Source organism: Acomys minous (genome assembly GCF_964271855.1).
Source record: "Acomys minous genome assembly, chromosome: 5".
In the NCBI taxonomy this organism is placed as follows: domain Eukaryota; kingdom Metazoa; phylum Chordata; class Mammalia; order Rodentia; family Muridae; genus Acomys; species Acomys minous.
Genome location: NC_140494.1, coordinates 78,524,973 through 78,537,897, shown reverse-complemented (window position 1 = coordinate 78,537,897; position 12,925 = coordinate 78,524,973). Strand labels below are relative to the sequence as shown.

General features: G+C 44.6%; 1 protein-coding gene across 3 annotated transcripts in view; it reads left to right on the top strand.

The window, feature by feature from the left end:
* DEUP1 (deuterosome assembly protein 1) overlaps positions 1-8,659 on the top strand; it is a 62,159-nt gene extending 53,500 nt beyond the window's left edge. For all 3 annotated transcript variants that reach the window (XM_084781541.1, XM_084781539.1, XM_084781540.1), the window contains exons 13-14: positions 5,247-5,361; positions 7,763-8,659. In XM_084781541.1, the coding sequence (XP_084637667.1) occupies positions 5,247-5,361; positions 7,763-7,939 (292 nt within the window). In that variant the 3' untranslated portion in view covers positions 7,940-8,659. The remainder of the gene's footprint in view (positions 1-5,246; positions 5,362-7,762) is intronic.
* The last annotated feature ends 4,266 nt before the right edge of the window (positions 8,660-12,925 follow it).

The window sequence follows — 12,925 nt, the reverse complement described above, 5'->3', positions numbered from 1 at the left end:
TGAATTTTGAAGCGTTTTCAGGTGATCCACAAAGCATTTAGCTTCTAGAATAATATAGTCATCACTCTAGAAGTTTTATGAGACATGATGGAATTTGGCTAAAATGCTCTGAGTCTTGTTCTGAAAAGATAGTGATTTGAAGCTACAGGATGATTTACAAGCTGATTTAGAGTACTGGGACCCAGAACTATTAATATATAACTCATTTTAATGACAAATCAATTTTGTAATAAATGGAGCTTGTCTTTATATGCGAATCCACACTTAAAAGTGAGGCCACAAGGGCTGGAGAGATGGCTCAGTGGTTAAGAGCATTTACTGTTCTTCCAGAGGGCCTGAGATCAGTTCCCAGCACCGCTGTCACGTAGCCTACAACCTCCTGTAACTCCCTCTGACCTCCACCTGCGTACAAGTGGTGCACTAAGCCCACACAGGCACATACACATGAAAATAAAGAAATCTTTCAAAAAGTGGATTCATGATTTAGATTCTTATATCATGAACAGAGAAGAGATTAGTAATAAGAAAGGTTAATCATTTAGATGGTTTCATGTCTAGCTAATAAACTAATAGGAAAAAGCCACAAGATTGGCAGGTTTGTCATTACCACTTGTCAGGTCCCTTGTCTGGGGATGACTCTAGAAGCCAACACAGCCGACCAAAGGTTCCAGGTCAGGAGACAGTGCAGGTCGCAGAACGGGAAGCTTCTAGAGACTGTGAGGTGAAGCTGGAAAGGGGGTCAGCGATAGGGGGTGGGTCCTTGTCCCTGCCTAGGACACCATCCCATAGTCCAGGAGGAGGGCCCCCAGAAGTGCCATGGACCACACATGAAAGGCCTTGCAAGCTGCAGAGTTCTGCCTCCCATCCAAGCAGATGAGCCGGCCATACTTTGCAGCCCTGAAGCGGGGCCTGTGGGAAAGCTAATTGAACAGTTCAACTTGTGAGTGGCTATTAAAAGCCTTATGCAATAATTCTTGAGCCCACTTCAAATTGATACGTGCAGCATTTTGTGCAAGGTGGCTTTATGAAGCATTTGAATAGCTATGTTCTAGAAGGGCTTTCAGCTATAAAGATGATTTAAGGCAAAGCACTTTACTTCATAATGTAGTCTTTTCCTTCAATCTCAATATTTTATTGATCTTATAGTATAAAAAATGTTCCTATATAAATCTTAGTAATTAATGCCGTAAAGCCATCTCTGCATCCACAGCAAAATGGATAATTGGGTAATTATTCAGATAATTTAGAACAAATAATACTTTGTGTGAAATTTCTGCACAGTTGAGATAACACACACACACACACACACACACACACACACACACACTTCTCAGATCACCTCTATAGTTGACATGTTTTTCCACCCTGAAGTGTAGACACCAGGCGCAGGCCAGAGGATGTATGAGAGAGCATTATAAGGCTGTTACAGCTCAGTTTGAACCATGAGACGCTTCACCCATTGTTCACATCATAAACCATGTTATTTCCATTTAATTTGCTGTTCTGTTTCCATGGAAATTATGGTGTAGGATAATAGGGGAAAGATTTATTTCAAGATAAGTAAAACTGGGAAGCATGTTTGTTTCTCTGAGCTGATCTGCAGAGGCCTAGCACAATGCCCCGTGCCATTTGTATGCACAGACTTGAAGAAGTCTGCCAAAGAAGCGAGTCTTTGTGGACAGGGCTTCGGATGAGAACAGAAAAATACAGTGTCGGGTCTCTTTTTTTTTTTTTTTTTTTATTATTAATCACTTTACAGCTCGATCCCAGCCTCCTCCCTCCTCCCCTCCCAGTCCCACCATCATGCACCCCTCTCCCTATTCTCTCCTCCTCAGAAAAGGGCAGGTCCCCAAGGGGTACTAACCCACCCTGGCACCTCAAGTTGCAGTAAGACTAAGCACATCCTCTCTCTCCCACTGAGGCCTGACAAGGCAGCCCAGGTAGGGGAAGGGATCCAAAGGCAGGCAACAGGGTGGAAGACAGCCCCTACTCCTATTGTTAGGGGACACACATATTGGCCAAGATGGACATCTGCAACCTATGTGTAGGGGGTCGAGGTCCAGCCCATGCATGCTCTTGGTTGGTGGTTCAGTCTCTGTGAGCCCCCATGGGCCCCACTTAGTTTACTCTGTATGTCTTCTTGTGGTGTCCTTGACCCCTCCAGCTCCCTCTATCCTTCCTCCCACTCTTCCACAAAACTCCCCAAGCTCGGCCTATTCTTTAGCTGTGGGTCTCTGCATCTGTTTCCATCAGCTGCTGGGTGGAGTCTCTCAGAGGACAGTTATGCCAGGCTCCTGCCTGCAAGCATAGCCGAGCATCGTTAATAGTGTCAGGGGTTGGCTCTCTCACATGGGGTGGGTCTCAGGTTAGGCCAATCACTGATTTGCCATTCCCTCGATCTCTGTTCCATCTTTACCCCTACCCTTCTTGTAGGCTAGACAAATTTTGGCGTCAAAGGTTTTATGGGTGGGTTGGTGGCGTCCTCCAGTGTGTGGTTTTAAATTGTATCAAAACACAGCTCTGAAAATGGCTAACACCTGTGGAAATCTGGGTATATTAGTAAGGATAAAGAAGAGTCAATTGAACAGATTTTTATGTTTTCACGGTCTTTGGTGATCTGATTAAATTTAAGCCCTACTTTTATGAAAGCATTTATTTAGTCAAACAGCCTAAGTGGGATGGTCTTTGGTCCAGTTTTAAGGGCTGTCATTTTGTTCCATTATTATTATCAGTGGTTTTTTTTTTTTTTACTTGTATCTTCCACCTAATATTTTAGCACAAACAACAAATTCCATAGTGTTTCAATCTCAGGAGAACATAGTAGGTTTCAATCTCAGGAGAACTTGGGCTTGAGATCGAAGTTACCAATTCCTAGCAACATGTTCTTATTTTGAAGGTCAACAGTTGTTTTCAGGGCTGGCTATTTGGTGTTGGCTAAACGACTGGTGTACTCTTCCCTCTCAGCTTTCCTTGGTTGCCTGGCTCTTTGTATAGAGCTGAGGCCCCATCCGCTTTGACATGTCCATCGGTGTTTTTTGTTGTTTGCTTCACCTTTGGGTAGTCATGTTGGTGAGACTTGTGGGTGACATTCCTGGGAGATAAACTCACAGCAAATCTGATCGCCTGGCTCTCCCGGTCTTCCCGCTCTGTCTTCTGCAATGCCCCCTGAGCCTTAGGTGCAAGAGCTGTACTGTAGATGAACCCACTGGGACTGGGTTCTAACACTCTACATTTCGATGAGTTATGCTTTTTTATAATGCTTCTATCTGTTGCAAAGAGAAGTTTCCTTCCTGGGGGTGAGGGCTATGTTTATCTGTGGGTATATGGACAAACATTTTAGATGTGGTCAGGGGCTATCCTGGTTTAGTAAAACTGTGCGTTCTCCTCCAAGACCCATGGCCTCGCTAGCCCTGGGGTGTTGGCTAGGATTCCAGTACCGGGCATGATTTCCCTCTTGTTGAGTGGATCAATCAGAGAGTTGTTATCACCAAGGTATGTGTGCCACTACTGCACCCTTAAGGATACAGTGCAATTCTGCTTGTTGATGTAGGTCATAGATATCATAGCTGTGTAAAACTGTCACTTGTGTTGCTCCTTTGGAATCTAAAGTAACATTAGGCAGACTGAGCAGTTTATATTTAGGAATATGTAAATATATATATATATATATATTTGAATTTGAAATAGAGTAAGGAAGGGTGTATAGGAGGATTTGGGGAGAGAAAAGAGAAGAAAATGATGTGATTATGTTGTAATATTAAAAATAAATAAAAATTCATACAATTAAAATAAATGATTGAGCCGGGCACAGTGGCACACAGCTTTGATCCTAGTACTCAGGAGGCAGAGGCAGATGGATCTCTGTGAATTTGAAGCCAGACTGGTCTACAAAGTGAGTCCAGGACAGCCAGAGCTACACTGACTCTGTCTTGAAATAAATAGATAAATAAATAAATTGATTGATTGATTGAAGTGGGCCTGGAGAGCCAGAGGCATATATTGCCATAGTTAGAGGGCCTGGGGCATCATGGGAAGGCAGAGGCACTAAGGCAAGAGAACTCTAAATTTAAGGAAAGACAGGGAAGACCCTGTCTCAAATGAGAAATACAAATAGAGCTCAGTAGTACAGCACTTGCCTAACATTCTTAACAAAAACCTAGGTTCAATCCCCAGCACCAAAAAAACAAAACAAAACAAAACAAAAACAAAAACAAAAACTGGGTAAATGATTTAACGACTGGGCAAAAGGACATCAAGATGACACCTGGTCTCTCCTGGCTGTCTGGAATCTGGTCGAGCTAGTTCACACAAAGACATGGTTCCGCCCCCTAAAAGCACAACTTGTTATGAAAGCCTGTGAAGTGCAGCAGAGAACCCTAAAATGCCTTCTTAGAACTGCACGTGGCAGTAGTGTTGTGTGTTTTGAGATTTCTAGGGAAAAAAAAAAGTTTCAGCTTTTTAAATGGCCTAAAAACACAAAAGCACAACACAGAGTCAGGAAGGCTGAGGCTACAAAAAGCAGTGTCTTCTGCTTTATCGTGCTGCAGTCCAAGTTTTTTAAATGAATTTGAGATTATTCAGAAAAACCATTTATTTTCAAATAAATACCCAGAAAAACTCAATCATTCAATTGGTCCTCCCTAGTTGAACATCAGGGAAATCAAAGCCTTCAGCTACAACAACAAACATGGCCTTTGGTGGCTCCTGTTGCCTTGTACATTGGAATGCTTGGTCCCCAAGTGGTGGGACTGTTTGGGAAGGATGAGGAGGTATGGCCTTTCTGGAGGAGGTGTGTCACTGGGGGAGGGCTTTGAGGTTTCAAAAGACACATGCCATTCATTCCCAGTTAGCTCTCTGCTCTGTGGCTATGGCCCAACATGTGAGGTCTCAGATGTTCTTTCATTCTGCCATCATAGACTCAGACCCTCTGAAACCATAAGCCAAGTTAAACACTTTTTAAAAGAGATTTATTTTATGTATGAGTGCTCTATCTATCTGCATGTACACCTGCATGCCAGAAGGTGGCAACAGATCCCAGTATAGATAGTTGTGAGCCACCCATGTGGTCTCTGGGAATTGAACTCAGGACCTCTGGAAGAGCAGACAGTGCTCTTAACCACTGAGCCATCTCTCCAGCCCCACCTCACCCCCTTTTTTTTAAAGTTGCCTTGGTCGTGGTGTTTTATCACAGCAAAAGAAAAACAAAAATAAGATACCGGCACTAACGTCCATTTCTTCTCTTTTAGAATTAGCCAGGACTGTGAGCTGAACAGAAGCCCAACACCACCCTTGGCACCTTTGCCATTTCAGATCAAAGAAATGACAAGTCCCTTGGTTAATGACGATGAAGTGTTCCCTCTGGTGAGTTACTGGAAGCTAACTTTTCCCCCCCTGAAGAATAGGTTATTTAATACTGATAGCAATACAGAGAAGGTCAGAATAGCTTAAAATGTCACTTCTTTTTCTTGTGGTGGCTGTTGCTATTGTTTTGAGGCAGGGTATCACTATGTAGATCAGGTGAGCTCAGAGATCTACTTGCCTCTGCCTCTGGCATGCTGGCATTGAAGGGATGCAGCACCATTTCTGAAAGAAGGCTATAGGATGCTCTATAGGACCATTAGACCACACCTATCTTAAACAGAAAGAGAATCTAATACCCCATCAAGAGTTGCTGGCGATGCCTTTTAGTTTTTTTGGTTTTCATTTTTTAGAGACAGGATCTCACTCTGGCCCAGACCGACCTAGAATTCACCATGTGACCCAGGCTCGCTTTGAACTTGCAGCGCGCCTCCTGCATCAAGTTCTCAAGTGCTAGGATTACAGACATGAACCGCTATACCCAGATAGGTTTTAACTTATAGTAGTTACATGTATAAATTGCACATGGCCATGTGCTGAGTCATCCTGGAGAGCATCTAAGTAAGTGTTAATTCCCTGAGGCAAGAGGATTAGCCCAAGAATGCAGATCACTTCCAGTGAGAGAAAACTCTGCTCTCTCCCAGTGCTACAAATTTAGCTGCTACAAAGAGGCTGTTTTGTGTTAGTGAAGGGTAGTACATGTCCTGGGCTCAAAGTTGACAGAAGCTAGCTAAGTAGCTCTCAGTGAGAGAGCCACTCTGCTATTGGGCCCATATGTAATACCTACTGGGGTTGCCAAGGACATAAAATGGTACAGGTACAGTTGTCCATCCTGAGCTTGGAAGCAGGACAGAGAGTTACCTACAGAGTATGCAGCCTTCTGCTGCAGGGGGCACAGCCTTACTTTGGTCTTAAACATCTATGACACGACTTTCCCTTTGAGGCATTCTCTCTGCTGAAGATTTTTCTAGAACAATATTTACCACTCATCTGACCCCAGTGGCAGGATTTCTACTGTGGAACTCTCCTTTGTTCTAGACCTGCCAGCCTTCCGTGCTGCCCAGCAACAGCAATGGGGTGTTGTGTCCAAAAGCACAAGACTCCAGGGTACATTAACTTGGGGTCTACATGGCTATCCTTGCCTGCCCCACACAACCTAAAAACAGGCCAAGCCCCCGAGTCTTGCATGGGGCTCTGTTTCACCCTCTAGAGTGTGCGCATGTTTCTGGTCTTGGATTTAGCAGCTTCGCTAACCAGATGCCTGTGTTAATGTGATCTTTTGAGTGTCCAGATGGGCAAGGTCCCTTGGAATTCACTGTGACACATCATCATTAGCACAGGTTAGGGCAAACCTGGTGTCAACAGTGTCCAGCGCTTGTGGTGGACGGCTGCTTCCAATCCTTTTTGCCCTGGATATTTAGCAAATGTGTGATGCTCAAGGCTGTTTCCTTAGATTCTGGTGGGAAGGCTGCACTCAGCACAGAAGGTCCAGTTGCGATGTAACACTTGGATAAGTCTGCAAGACTCTGCTGTCACCTGCTGTGATCACGAGTTTTCATATACTAATGAACTAAACTTATAACCAGGCCACGGGCATAAAGCTTCAATCTTCTTGACAAACAAAAAGGAAATAATACTAGAGGCAAGCTGGGACATTGGTGCACATCTGGAGTCCTAGCACTATGGAGCTAGAGACAGGATGATCAGGAGTTCAAAGGCATCCTCAGCTACATAGTAGTTCCTGGCAAGCCCGGGCTACATGAAGCACAGTCTAAAGGCTGGTGAAGAAGACAAAGTTTAGAAAAAAAGAACAGGAGAATTAAAATATAGTTTTCAAATAATTTTATAATTTTAAAGTAAAACTAATATTGTCCTTTATCCCATAACATTTTTGTTCTTGTTTAAATATATGCTAAGCACATCACAAGCTGTGAAATGTCTCACATCTCACAGCAGGGTACAATGGGTCTACCAGAGTGTCCTCAGCCAGCCTCCTCCCTGCCTAACTCCCCCTAATCAAACCTATCCAGATTTCTGTTTCTGACTGAGCCATCTTTACCCGATCTGCTACATCTTCACTCCCCATTTGGTACTTGCCTATGTTCTGCATTACTGCCCCTGCGAGTCAGCAAAGTGTGCTCTGCTTGGGTTCCCGGGTCCTTACATCCCCTGGACCTGCAGCTGGTCACTGCAGCTTTCCTTTCTGGAGCGCTCTAATGGCGCGGTGCTGACATGGCTCAAAGCCTTGAGGGTTTCATTAGCAGAACCATGCTACAAGGGGAAGAGGGCTCTGCCCAAATATGGTATCTCAGTAAAGCTGCAAAGCTGGTTGTCAGGGAGCTGCATGCCTAGGGACTGTAAAGGCTCTGTATTGGTCTCACCTCCCTCTCCTCCCTCTCTCCAGTCTCCACCGGACATGTCCTTCCCGGCTTCCCTAGCCACGCAGCACTTCCTGATGGAAGAAGAGAGGCGGGCCAAGGAGCTCGAGAAGCTGCTCAACGCACACATCGATGAGCTGCAGAGACACACCGAGTTCACGCTTAACAAATACAGCAAACTCAAGCAGAACAGACACATATGAGCCTTGCACCTTTTCTGTTTGCTTCCTCTCCATAAGAAAAAAAGAAGAAGAAGAAAAAAGAAGCTCTGGCAAAGCACTTGCAAAGAGAACTTATGAAACGGAAAGAACTGCTTTAGTCTGCACCAGTAAATCACTCCCGTAAGGCAGCTAGAAAATAGGATTGTGTTCCATGAAGCTGCTTCTGTTTCTGCGTTTCACATTCTAATTGTTCTGTTAGGATAGAGTAAACATGGCCGGCCGCCCCCACCCCCACACCCCAAGGGTTTCTTTCCTGTCTAAGGGATGGTTTGGGATTAAAAATGAATTATTTCTGATTTTAATCATGTATGCTAAGGTCCCATTTCCTGTGTAACGGGCAGCGAGTAAGGGACGTGCTCACCTCCAAAATGTAAGGAAACTGAGTGCAGCCTCTTGGTGCTGGGCACAAAATCTCAACGACTTCTAAAAGCGAAAGATGCCTAAATAGACACACTGAACTATGCAAACACCCCCAGATTTGTTTAAAAAGCAAAAGGATATGCCTTTGCTGTTTTTACATCAAGGGCTTCGGATGTGCAGTGTGCACAGAAGAGAGCCATGCTGCCCCAAGACACAGCAAATGTACAGTGTGCACAGAGAGCCATGCTGCCCCGAGACACAGCAAATGCAGAGCTCCATGTTGCCTCTGTCTCCTTTGTAATCACTACTGTTCGTAATACAATAAAGGAATGCAAAATTCAATTGCTTTACAGGTGTCCAGTTTCTGCAGAAGTAATAGCAAGAAAATGAACAACGAAATTCACATAACAAATAACACAAGAATAATCATCTGATATCCTGTCCTTTAAAAATGGAATATACACACACAGACTCATTCTCTCTCCCTCCCTCTTCCTCTCTCTCTCTCTCTCTCTCTCTCTCTCTCTCTCTCTCTCTCTCTCTTACACACACACACACACACACACACACACACACCACGTATCTCCGCACCATTTACGCTTAAGCATTCAATATCAGCAAGGCTAGTGTCTTAGAAGCTGGCAAGGTGCCTCAGTGAGACAGTGAGAACTTTATGGTCTGTCATGAGGACCTGAGTTCAGATGTAAGCACCCATGGGAAAAGACTGGGTATGGCCATCCACACCTGTAAGCCTCATGCTATGTGTGGCAGAGACAGGAAGATCTCTGGGCCTTCCTGGCTGCCAACCTAGGTTCAGGTTCAGTGAGAGAGCCTGTATCAAGGGATTAAGGAGGAGAGTGACAGAGCAGGACCCCTGATTTCACTCTCTGGCCTCTACATGCACGCACAGATAAACACACGTTCACACACATGTACTGGAAAAACAATTTTAAAAAGTGAAACTATCCTGTAGTAAGCAGAGCATACAGAAGTATCCATCTGGATCTCTTGACTCCTGGTGCTCATTACAATATCACTTCCTGTAAGTAGGCAGATAGGGAACAAAGATACATTCAAAACCCCTGGAGAGGTCCATGCCCCTAATGTGCCCCTTGTAGGGAAAACCATAGGGTTGGTGGTACCTTTCTGTTAGGGACCAGCTTCTAGCCTGGGCACAGTGAAAATAAAACATAGATCTAACATGCTTGAAGCCTTGAGGTTGATCCTGCACTGCACAACAAAAATAAAAGGGACCAAAACCCCAAGCAAATATAGAAAAAAAAAGGCTTGTGGGTGTTCCCCTTAGAAGATGGGGAGAAAGTATTTGTTTAGAAATGGGGCCAAAGCACACTGAACCCATCTGATCTTGCCTACATCTGTGCATCCCCAAACAAATAGAAATGATGAGATACCTTCACCATCTCCTACGTCCTGGACCACTTGCGCCTCCTCAGGGTAGCCTCATCGATGAGCCTTGTTCACTGAAATCAAGATCTAGGACACACCATTCTCATACCTTAGAGGTAAGGAGAGCGGAAAAGTGTGTCCCAGGGACTAGTTGCCTCCGCGCACGGCTTTACCAAGTCACAGCAGACTGATTTTAAATCACCACTTTAGCACTCCACTTCATATCAGCTTTCTTTAAACCATGGCTTTCATGGGTTTTTTGGTTGTTGTTGTTGTTGTCTTATAACAGGAGGAAAAAAATTAAGATAATTTGATGGGGCTGGCAAGATGGCTCAGCAGTTAGTATTTGCTGCAGAAGTCTGACAACCAGAATCCATGTAAAGGTGGGCGGAGAACACAGACTCCACGGAGGTACCCTTTGACCTCCACAGGCAAGCTGTGGCACGTGCACACCGGGATACACATACAGATAATAGATAATTCCTAAAAATCAATCAAGCTGCTCACTTATCCAGTCATTTTGTTTGTTTGTTTGTTTGTTTCAAGCGTGATACCCTGCTGTCTATTTAGGCTACTATAGAGGAACACCTTAGACCAGTCTGTGGTGGACTGTTAGGGCCTGGAGGGGAGGGATGTGCAAGGCTCCGCCCCCAGGGGAGACTCTGCTGTCAGCCAATGGCTGCTGGGGAAGGAGTGTGGCCACTGATCAGTCGCCCCTGACAGTAAACATCCTCAGGCACCAGCACAGGCAAGCAACCCTAATCAAACCCACTGGGTTATTTTTTTTTTTAAAAAGTCAAGAAAGTAAGAGGGGAGTGTGACAGGCAGAAATAAAAAAAAAAAATCCTTTCCTATTTTAGATAATACAGTTCCCTAATAGGAAGTCACAAGGAATCTATTTTTAAAACTCTAGATGCTAAGAAGTCATTGGGGTTAGCCTTCAGGATACAAGATGACCACACAAAATTGATTGCTTCTGTATATAGCAGTAATGGCTGTATATTAACATAAAAATACTCCTCTTGTGATCACACCAGTGAAATGCCTACTAGAATACATTTAGGAGTTGGATACAATAAAACTGCTAAAGGCTCATCACAGAAATCAAAGGGTTTTTTAAGAATGGGAGTGGCAGGAGCCATACTATGGGCTGGAAGGCAACACAGCAAATGCCTCAATTTTCCAAAAATTGATAATATGTTTCAACACAATTTCTATCAAAATCCCAGCATGGGTTTTTGGTTGACATGCGCAAGATCATTTTAAAGATTACACTGAAGTTCAAAGAAATTATAAAAGTTTTAAAAGTTGAAAACTATAAAGTAACAAAAAGAGTGAATCTATCTAGTTTCAAGGCAGCATCCAGAAGTCGCTCGACTCACAGCAAGGGTGTGTCCTGACTCCCTGTGAATTTAAACTACCTGGAGGTGAAGACGCAGGCGATGCTCTTAGCCTTCCAAGCATGGAGGCCTAACCACACCTATCTTACACATGCTCCCATTTATACCGTCCTGCACCTGAGCAGTATTACCCAGCACACGTCTACTTACAATAGCGATATGTTGACTTCTGCGCTTAGCCTGAAAAGCAGCGGTTTCATGACCCTGTAGAGGGATAGTCAGGATTGAGGGGTTCCTCATTGGCTACTCTTCCTGTTGCTGTGATGAAATTCCCTAGGAGAAGCAACTTATTGGGGAGGAGGTTTGTTTTAGTGCATGTCCATCCTGGTGAGCAAGGCACAGCATCAGGAGCCTGAGGCAGCTGGCCACACTGCATCTTCAGTCAAGAATCAGAGTGATGGATGCCTGTGTTCAGCTTTCCTTCTCCTTTTTTTAGATAGTCTAGGATCTCAGCCCAGGGAAGGATCTCGTCCACAGGATCTTCTTGCCTCAATCCACCCAGTCAAGATAATCCCCCACGGGCATGCCCAGAGGCCGTTCTCTTGAGTGATTTTAGATCTTAAGTTAACAGCTGCGCTGGACCATTACAGGTAGCGATAATGACCGTAGGAACAGTCCCACCAACATGCCCAACAGATTCTTCACAAGCATGCCCAAGCTATTCAGAGGAGGTCTGACAGCCTTTCAACAAATGCTGGAGGGACTGGACAGCAAAAGGGAAAATGTGTTGGGGTTGGTCTGGTCCTGTGTATTCAAATGCTAAATACTAGCCCCCAAGATGTACTTGCTGTCCAGTTGAGCACATTCTCACACACAACAAGTGATGCTGTGTGAGCCTTGCTCCCCAATTTTAAAGCTGATTGGTTAATCAAAATAGCTAGCAGTCTGTAAGTGGGCAGAAGAGAAGTAGGCGGAGCTTAGGTCCGTGGGGTTGGAGTCAGATGGGGACCACTAGGAAGGGAGAGCCAGGACAGGAAGCTGCAGAGAAGGAAGTCACCACAGGGCAATATGGACTACAAGCAGGTGGCCATGAGGGCTGGTCTGGCGGAACAGAAGCAGCCCAGGCAGGAACAACTATGGTTAAGTAACTTGGGGTGTGTATCTGGGAAATAGCAAAATAGCTTAGAGGGTTGTTATCTGCCCAGTTATGGTGCATTAAGCTTTTATAAATCTAAAAGGTCTGTGCCTCAATTACTTGGGAACTAGCTCGGGTAGAGATGCCCTCTAGAGTCTACTACCCCTTCCACAACATACTGGTTTCCACCTCATTTGATGTATGTGAGAATGTGCTTGTCTGGACAGCAGCCAGATCTTGGGGAGCATTTGAATACCTAAGACCAGAGCAACCCCAACAAAAATGTACCCCTTATGCTCAAATTAACTTTTTGAAATCAATCAATAAATACACTTAATAACTGCACAACATGGATTATGTCAGATATGATGGCATTATTAAGCCTGTGACCCCAGCACTTGAAATGCTCAGGCAGAAAGATTCTGAGAAGTTTGATCAAAGTCAACCTGAACTATGCATGGTTTGAGACCCTGTTAAAAGCAACACCAAAAAACCAGGGCTGGGGGATGGCTCACTTAGCAAGGTGTTTCCCATGAACGTACGAATCTGAGCTCAGATGCCCAGTATCCATGCTCCATGCACACATCGTCCACTGTGGCATGTGCCTGACATTACATGGAAATGGGCAGAAGCCTAGAGCCACTGTTCAGCCAGTCCAGACACACAGCAAGTGCCAGGTTCATCAGAGACTCCTTTTCCCCAAATTAGGTAAAAAGCAATAAAGAT